Source organism: Vicia villosa, unplaced genomic scaffold (genome assembly GCF_029867415.1).
Source record: "Vicia villosa cultivar HV-30 ecotype Madison, WI unplaced genomic scaffold, Vvil1.0 ctg.001170F_1_1_1, whole genome shotgun sequence".
In the NCBI taxonomy this organism is placed as follows: Eukaryota; Viridiplantae; Streptophyta; class Magnoliopsida; order Fabales; family Fabaceae; genus Vicia; species Vicia villosa.
The window spans coordinates 22572-32428 of NW_026705514.1; the positions used below are offsets into that span (position 1 = coordinate 22572).

Consider the following 9857-nt stretch of genomic DNA (forward strand, 5'->3'; position numbering starts at 1 on the left):
ATATTATTGATTTAAATATTTTAATATACAAAAATTTAATATTGATCCAAATATTTTTGTAAATGATACTTAAACAAAAATAATATTTGTATACGGAAAAAATCTATTAATTATGAAAAATGGTATTTATGACCCAAATATTTTTTATTCAGAAATGATATACGGGAAAAAATATATTATTGATCTAAATATTTTTATATATCAAATTTACTATTGATCCAATTTTTTTTAAAATAATACCTAAACAAAAATGGAATTTGTATACGGAAAAAAAATCTATTATTGATCTAAATATTTTTATATACGAGAAATGGTGTTTATGATTAATTTTTTTTAATCCAAAAATGATATACGGGAAAAAATTATTATTGATCTAGAAATTTTTATATACGAAATAATTAATTATTTATCTATTTTTTTTAATATTTTTATTTAAAATAAATAATGTATTTAAATTCGCGTAACCGAATTGAACCCGTGCGTATGCACGGGTTTGTTACTAGTTTTATAATGGACATAATTATATGACTTTTGTTTGTTGCAAAAATTGAAGGTTTACTATGCATATGTTTATTTATAATTTTTGTGATTGTTCGTTGCAAAACTTGAAGGTTTTATATTTGGCACTAATGTGTGTATATGTATTAATTAGAATAAGAGCTAATGTTAAGTATCCAAGTAGTCATATGTATTACAATAAAAACTTTGTGTTTAATTTTGTTATACTCTGTAATCTTTATTTTATATGAGCGGTTTACAAAGTTGAATGTCTATTTTACGAAGCTCATTGGAAAGTGTAAGTATGTCTTTGTTACAATGTGCTACATAAATAATAGAAATATTGCATTCCATGTAATTATAGTGATTCACTGTTACTAATACTAAAGGACTGAGTTTTTATATAGTTTTTGTCAAAAAAATTATCTTTGATAATAGAGATTCTCCTGAAAGAATAAACATAAAAGAATAATAGTTTTAATTTTAATTTATTTTGAGTAAACTTTGCATTACCGTAGTTAGGTAGATCACCTGTATTACCCCTCGAACATAATGGCAACCACAAAAAAAATGAAAGTTAGTTTGTTATGTTGAAATTCCTTACATGAAAAGGTTAAACACTAATTAGACATATACTTAGAAACATGTAAGACAATATAAGAATAAACAACTCCAGACTTGTAGAAAATGATTATGCAGCACAAATATTTTAGATTTAACGCATCATGTCCAGTATTCGACAAGTATCAATATAAGAAGACAACACATGTGGTATCATTCGATCACTTTTATTAAGATTGAATAAAAATGCATATCATAATTCAATAAGTCATGATCCTGATTTTTATTAAACCAGACATAATTGCAAATGTAGAAACTTTATATGTTGATGAAGATAAGAAAAAAAGAAACCCAACCAACATTCAGTATGCAAGAATAATGCTATAAATCATAATTTTGCTTTCACAATCAACCAACATATATTTACAAAAGTCTTTTGACTATCAAAAGTGAAAAATACAAAACTCTTACGGCAAGCAGTGGATGAACCCCTGGCGTCTTTTGTATTTGAGTGAGCCTTCTCTAAAACCCCTAATGGATAAAAAAATCTTTGGGTTCCTCTTCAACTGCTCTTACTTAATTAAATATAAGTCACTGGACAAACAATCTTGCATTAACACTAACATCTGCCAAACCATCTACATTATCTTCTATATCATCAAATATACCAACACACTTAGTAAACTTGCAACATGAGACCTGCAACATTACTTATAGCAATAATTTTTTTCACCAATATCTTAACTAACCTCCAGCAAGCTTGCAACATAAGACCTGCAACATTCCAAAACAAACATCTTAATTAACCTCCAGCAAGCTTTTCATTGATTCCACCCACATGACAGAAACATAAAAACAAATATTAACAAAATTTTAAAAAACAAATAAATCCACAAACAGAACTACAACATCATGTTTTGAATTCTTTACAACCCTATCTTTGACCTTTCAAATCCATTTAAATAGAATATACAGGGTCATTCAAAGGATCGGACCATTGATCACACCAAGAAACCTACAAAGATTGAAAAAGATAACATTGGTCACAAAACTTCAGAAATATGGAAGAAAATAAAAAACAACACAAAAGTGGGCTTAAACAAAACAACTTACACAACAAATATACTGTATGAATGTTGCAATTGGAAGATCCATGTGTATTTATAGGGTGGAAGAGAAAATAATTTGCAACTATGGAAAAGTTTTACATTTATCTGTGTCGAATTTGAACAGATTGACATAGGCAGAAGCAAAAATTAGGTTATCGAGTAGTACGTTTATTCTTTCGACCAATCATAAATTTTTTGCCTCCACAACAACAAGTAATTTACGGCCATACATAAAAATACATTTATATCCCTTATTTTGATATGCATAACTTAGATGGAGGGAGAATTAGGCGGCCAATGTATTGAGATAAGATAATGTATTTGAAAGGACACAAATTATTAACAATAAATTTTGGAAGACTAAATTAAATATGAAATTATTTGGAAAAAAAATAAAAACTATCTATCATATAAGAAGAGTCTACCACTTCCTGTTCAATTGACTTATCCACATCAGCAAAGCACTCCACAAAATTCCACATCATTCTCTAATCATTCCCTCTACATTGTGGACTGCGACAGTTATTACTGTGGAATTTTCACCCTTCCAGCTTCTCATGATGTTGCAGTTACGCATTGTTCACTTTCTCTGCCTATCCACGTTCCAAACTGGCTAATCGCAATAATGACCTGTTTAAATGGCTTGCCTATTTATCAGTCATTTTCATTCTTCTCCTTTCCATGCTTTCTAACTTCTGCGGTTATAATTCAATGCAGTGTGAATTTGCATGATCATGTCTAGGCCTGTTGAGAGAATAGCAGAGATCAACGATGGAAAAGAGCTTTGGAAGATTGTTGTTAGGATTCACCACAGATGGAATGTTGTGTCTAACAACAAGGAACATTTTGAAATGATCTTTGTTGACAAATTGGTGATTACCCGGTTTATGTTTTGGCATGTTTATCATTTACGTATGTTTATATAATTTTGAACATTTTTTGGTTTCTGGCGCAGGGAGATGATATTCATGCTGTTGTTCCAGCACCACATGTGTCGGTGTTCACCGAAAAATGCCTATTAGGGCATACTTATACTGTATCTAATTTTAAGGTGGTGCCTTATGTTCTAGCGTTCAAGGCATCAGAACACAAATATATGGTAAAGTTTACTGCTCGAACGTTTGTTCTTGATGAAGACAAACCTGAGATACCCCCGAAATCGATTTATTTTACAAGTTTTTCGGACATCATAACATGGAAGTTTGTCAAAGATGTCCTGATTCGTGAGTATAGTTTTTGATGTTTTATTATCTCATGTTTTGATGCCTTTTAGCTGTGTGAAATGAATATATTTTTTTCAGATGTCGTTGGAATGGTCGATAGTATTGGTTATGCACAGACTGAGTCTGGCGCAAAGAAGCAACAAATTAGCATGGTGTTGTGTGACCATAGGTTTGTTTTTGTTATACATAAGACTCCCTGATAGTAGAATCATGTGATATACCCTAATGTATTGTGATGATGGTTTAGCAACAACATGTTGAACTGTACTCTGTGGGAATCATACGCGGATCAGTTCATCAGGTTTAACAAAGTTACGGTTGCTGCATCACTCCCTACAGTTGTGTTGCTTCAGTATGCCAAAGTGAAAGAAGAAGGTTATTTCATGACTTATTTAAATCATTTTAAATTAATACTAAAACTCCAAAATTTGTAATAAATCCATTGACAAGGTATAATTTGAATTTGCAGGAAAGTATCCTCTGTCTGTGACAAACACCTACAATGTGACCCTTTTATATGTTGATCGTGATTTTCCTGTCATGAAAGACTTTATTGATAGGTATGTTGTTAGTATCATCCATTATATGCAATTATTTTATTCATGACTTTGATAATAATCCATGATCTGCAGAATGCCTGAGGAGAGCAAGGTAACCCTGTCTGATCAACTCGGAGGGAATTCCCAATTATCCTCCCAGAATTCTGAAAATCAACAGCTGACTCCTGTGCAAAAAGTGTTCTCAAAGGCTGTTGTTTTACCTATTGCTGAGATTATTCAACTTACGGATGTATGTGTTACTATTTTTCCATTTTATAATTATAACCTCATCATTTATTGTGATAATTTATGATATTGACTACTCTTTGTCCAGATTACATTTTGTGCTACTGTCGCTACAACAAAATTATTAGTCGCGTCTCCATTTGGATGGTACTATCGTGCCTGTCATATGTGTCAATCTATAGCGCGTGGGGACAACCCCCCATTTGAGTGTGAAGCTGGTCATGAAACCATGGCTGAAGTCCTTAGGTTTTAGTTGTTCTCACCTAATCTATGTTGTTTCTGTCATGTTTGTGTCATTTCTATGTTATCTGCTTTTTTAATGGAACGACTTCTTATGATGTTTCAGGTATAAGATTGAGATTGAGGTTACTCATGGGGGCAAAAGCTGCAATTTTGTGTTCTGGAACAGAGAATGTGAAATGCTCTTGGGTTTATCTGTGTCTCAACTTCGTAACACTATGATTCATGTTATATTTATATTCTGCTCACGAATTAGAATGTACTTTCCTATACTCTACGTACACTAATACAGCAGGTTCTTTAAATAGGCTGGAATTACTGATCCATTGGACTTCCCATTAGCACTTGATCAGTTGTTGAAGTTGGAAATGGCTATGAAGGTTAAGTGGCATCCACGCTGGAAGAACTGTTCCGTCATTATGATTATAAAAAATGATCCTATTATCCAGCAACTTAAGGAAAAGTGGTGAACAGACGAGGTCAGCTCTTATAAACTGTCATTCGTTTTATAAAAGAGGACATGCTATTATAACAATCTTTCGACTGATTTTGATTTTGTTTTTTTAACTCTCAAGGAACCTATTCCAATCCAAACTGTAATACCTGAGACTCTGGAGGTACAAATTTTAAACTGTGTATGCCTTTTTTTGCGTTTCCTATGATTATATTAAACTGAATTGTTGGGTTAAACTATATATATATTAAAGAGAGTGTTGATGAGGCTAAAACAGATGTCAATGAAGACTGTGAATTGGTTACGGTGAGTTTCAATGCAAAAAACTTATCTCCTTACATTTATATCAACATTCTTGAGTAACATTCTTCAACATTATCTGGCAGGACCTGGAAATTACATCTGAGCACAAGCCTGATGCTGTCACACCTGCTGGTAAGAGGCATTTTCCTGGTGCATCAAGTGAATCCACTGATTTGGACGGATTATATGATGGAGAAATGTCATCAAACAAGCTGAAGAAGATAATTAAAATGGAGAAGATTGATTAGATCTATTGTTATTTAGTGTGTGTTTTGCTTATGTATTTGTTATAAAAACTGGATGTTAGTTTCCTTTGCTTTTAAACATGTGTGTGATTTGGTTTTTTGTAATAATTAGTGCATGAATACTTACTATGTTGCTTCTGTTATGTTCATTTTGATTTAAGGATGTCTATGGTTTGTGTGTCATATTATATTCAAATGATTCAACTTCTACTACATATTATATATACTATTATCAATTATTTTGATTCTTTTTTATCATATACCATTCATTCCATTAAATATAGTTTCCACACAGATAAAATGTTTATCCTACTCTATTTTTACCGTATCGTGTAACATTTATCCCATTTTAACTATACTTCTTATAATGGGACCTTGGTTTTTTATTATTTCAACATTATAAACTTTACATAATGATCCGATGTTGACCGTGATATACTATAATGAATATTCTACTGCATGTAGTTAAAATAATGATGTCGCAAAGAACGGTTTGTTTGGATTTACAGAACCTAAGCATTCTTTCATTATATTGTATGATGAAACATTGATTGTGCCTCATAAAGAAACACCAAAACTTTAAACATTTGACTATGTTAACTATCAATAAATAATTTTATGACTGATCTTAGTGTAATGCTGGTACAATATTATGTGACAGATTACATTTTAACTAACAGCATATCAGAGAGGATTAATAGAATATAATAGGAGAACTTCAAAAGTATGTCCCGAAAACGATTATACATTAGATCTTCAAATAGACAAAATATTAGTATGTTCCCATTTTGGCTAAGGTGCTTACAAAATAACATGCAGTGGAATATATAAAACACATTGTACCAAAAAAACATTCCCAACATATAATATAACCATTAAATTTCAGCTATAGTACAAGGTTAACTAATAACAACAGTTAGTTAATTCATTATCTTTCAACCTTCACGTAGATATACGGAGAGAATCGCAGCATACTCCACACTATTGTATCCCCATTACGCAGGTTAAGAGATTTGGCAAATTCGTACCATCCCAGCACCATGTACTTTTCATATGGCTGGGGTATTCCCTTTCTATTAGCTTTGTGGACCTGACAGGTAACAATGTTCTTCGTCCTCACATCCAGCAGGTTAATTTCGTCTTGAAAGCGACGGAGGCATCTTTTTGCGATTTCCTTAGGGAAATGCTGCATACAGGAAATAAAGAAACTATTAACATTATACACTATTTACATTTTCAATAACATGATGATCATATTCAAATGTCTCCTTACCATTACATTCTGTTGTGTAGATTTAGCATTTGTAACATGAGTGTTCCAGAAAAAAATTTGAGCACCTGTAGAACGGTCTACAGTAATGTCTGTTCCGACCTTTGAATTTTTCACCGCTTTACGCCTTCCTTTCTTACCCTCTTTTGATCCACTTGCTTCACCAACTTCTGAAACTTTGATTTCAGTTGTGTCAATGTATGTTGCTTCCTCTTTTACCTTTGTAGGTCCTGCATTGTGATTGCTTTTAACGCCTACGATATTTTGTGTACCAAGATTAATATTCGACACAACACGACCAGGGGTTACATCGCGCTGTTTGTTCCTGCGTTTTCTTTCCATCTTAGGATCATACCCTGTTTCCTTTACCAATTCTCCTATGATTTCCATTGCCTGATCATTGTTGTTCCAACATCAAATATGGATTAAAAACCAACCACATATGAAGCATTCTTTACTAAGCAATAGTTATATACCGAGCAAGCACGGGATCCACACAGACTAGATAAAACAAAAACTAACTATATAATCCCACAATAAAAAACCCCAATAGCCATTCAATAGCATTTGATTTCTTGACAAATATCACACATAATACAACATTAAACTATATTGATACTTCACCCATCGCTAACTGCTTATAACTGTTATTACCACAACCAAATTTTGTACACCAATAGACCATATTTTGTACACCAATACGAAAGTGAAATAAAACTAACTGCTCATACCTGAAATCATTATCATCATCAGAAGGAATCCGCACAGAAGAACCTCCGTGTGAAGATGCCATTGTAGAAAACCCTAATCGACAACCACTTGCAATGCTAAACTTCTATTCAGTGCAAGAGAAAACAAATACTTTGTACATGCAGAGAGTGGGTTAACTGTTCAGTTTCTATTTTCTTATAATATTAGTTTTTACTTAAAGTATTTTTAAAATAGTAACACATGCATCGAATAAAATATTATAATTAACATATATAACTTAAATTAAATACATTTAACACACACAACAGTTATAAGGGAGGGATAATTGCTAATTTAAATCTATAAATATCATTCTATTCATATTCAGTTCCAACTTCATATATATTCAACTATGAAAAGAAAATTTAAAATTAACACTGCATTCATGACATTTTAACCCACCAATGACCCTTCAATTAGAAACTGTAAACATTTAGTATTCAAAGTCATGAAGTAGCATGCTATACATCTCATATAGTGTGCATAAACCTATACAAATCAATCTTATTTGTATTATTCACCATATTTTTGTGTTTGTGATTGTAACAGATGTTGTTAAAAACACTGGTCCTCAAACATCAATTGCAAGAAATAGGAGAAAACTTATTCTCAAAGCGAAGAGGGATTATCGAAACGGTATCAGATCAAACAACCTCACTTCCCATTTGAATCTTAATTTTACATCCTCTGCAACATATGAAACCACTGTTAAAACGGATATGGCTAGAAAGAGAAGGAAGATAATCTTGGATAACAGAAAAAGATTGAGAAATTTCATCAATACTGAAGTTAGTGAGTGCGCAGATGCAAATTCAAGACGCAAGAATTCAAATTATGGGGTTCAATTTTCAAATAAAATTGTTATTCAAAATCAGAACATGTATCATGCATCTACCTCAAATCATAATATGTCAGTTGAGTCTCATTATCAAGACAATGATGACTCCAACTCTGACAATAATTTAAATTCTTCTAATAGTTCCGACTCTGAGGAGGATTCAGTGCCTGCACAATTACAGGAGGCCCATCTTCAAGGTATATCCCATATCATACACTAATAACCAAATGATGTACACTTCCTCTATTAATACACATATTCAATATTGTGCTTTGTTCTTTCAGAATATTACAATATTGGAGACCAAAATTATGAATGCGCACAATGCCAAGCATGTATGTGGTACCAAGAAAAAGTGAATAGACACAAAATTACAACAATTCCTCGGTTTCATCGTTGCTTCCGTGGAGGAAAAATTGTTCTCCCGTTCCTTGAGCAACCTCCACAGGTGTTGCAAGATCTTCTATTTAATAAAACATATTCAGACAGTAAAAACTACCAGGCTAACATATGAACATACAACGCAATGCTCTCATTCACCTCCCCCGGAATGAAATTCGACACAACATACTCTAAAAGAGGATGACCCCCTACTTTGAGACTGCAAGGTCAAACCTGTCATCGAATTGGTACACTACTGTCAGAAACCGGAAAAGCTCCGCAATATGCTCAATTATACATCTACGACACAGACAATGAAGTTGAACATAAAATAAAATGTTTCAAGTAAGCCTGCTCCGACCGAATTACATAATTTGTTTATAAAAATATTTCGTTGAACTATTTATTCATGACTGCCAAAATACACAGAGACAACAAAGGCATCGAGCGCCCCGTTGTTAATAAGCTCAAGCTAATGTTAGATGAACACAATGTTCATGCCAAAGCTTTTAGAATGGCAAGGGATGTTTTAAGGACAAATTTTTTCACAGATTTAAAACTCCGGCTTACTTCTGATAGATCCGAAGATGGTCGTGTTTACAAGGTTACTTCCGTATCAGGAATATTAAATAAAATGGAAACAAGATAAAATCGTATATCGAAACGACTTCTGGCAGCACCGAAAGGACAAACCTACTGTCTCAGAAGTGGCTGCACTCATTGTGGGAGACATTGATTCTGCTGATAAAAGGGACATCTTAATTCAGCGCCTTAATGGTGGTTTGCAACGAATAGATGAGTTTCACCCATCATATTTGGCATATTAGTATCCTCTTACATTTCCTTATGGGGAAGATGTTTACAGGAAAAATATAATGCACAAATATCGCCATGAAACTGAGGTCACTAGGAAAAACCGTCAGAGCATTAAGGATTGGTTTTCTTACCGGTTACAACAACGTCACAAAGAGGCAAAAACACTACTTTACTCAATACGTCTATTTCAATAATTCTTAGTCGACGGTTATGCTATGATGGAATCCGAACGACTGAATTGGTTAAGGGATAATCAATCTAAGTTAAGAGTGGCCAAATATAATAATTTGACCACTCAAACTGATGGCGATAGAAGAAATGAACACCAGAAGCGAGGAAAACGAGTTGTTTTGCCATCAACATTTGTTGGTAGCAAGAGATATA

The 9857-nt window shown here is 32.8% G+C and overlaps 1 protein-coding gene across 1 annotated transcript; it reads left to right on the forward strand.

Moving 5' to 3' along the window:
• Nucleotides 1-2902: 2902 nt before the first annotated feature.
• On the forward strand, nucleotides 2903-5421 carry LOC131633721 (uncharacterized). Its single transcript, XM_058904407.1, has 10 exons — nucleotides 2903-3040; nucleotides 3124-3267; nucleotides 3442-3560; nucleotides 3639-3766; nucleotides 3861-3951; nucleotides 4024-4180; nucleotides 4265-4422; nucleotides 4523-4643; nucleotides 4725-4796; nucleotides 5257-5421. The coding sequence occupies exons 1-10, from the start codon at nucleotides 2903-2905 to the stop codon at nucleotides 5419-5421; spliced, it is 1293 nt and encodes a 430-aa protein (XP_058760390.1).
• Nucleotides 5422-9857: the final 4436 nt, after the last annotated feature.

Excerpts from the sequence above, each read along its gene's own strand:
- LOC131633721 (XM_058904407.1), top strand. The coding sequence starts at position 2,903 with ATGTCTAGGCCTGTTGAGAGAATAGCAGAGATCAACGATGGAAAAGAG. Across the intron at positions 3,952-4,023 it reads ATGAAAGACTTTATTGATAG|AATGCCTGAGGAGAGCAAGG; the intron begins GTATGTTGTTAG and ends CATGATCTGCAG. Across the intron at positions 4,644-4,724 it reads TTCGTAACACTATGATTCAT|GCTGGAATTACTGATCCATT; the intron begins GTTATATTTATA and ends TTCTTTAAATAG.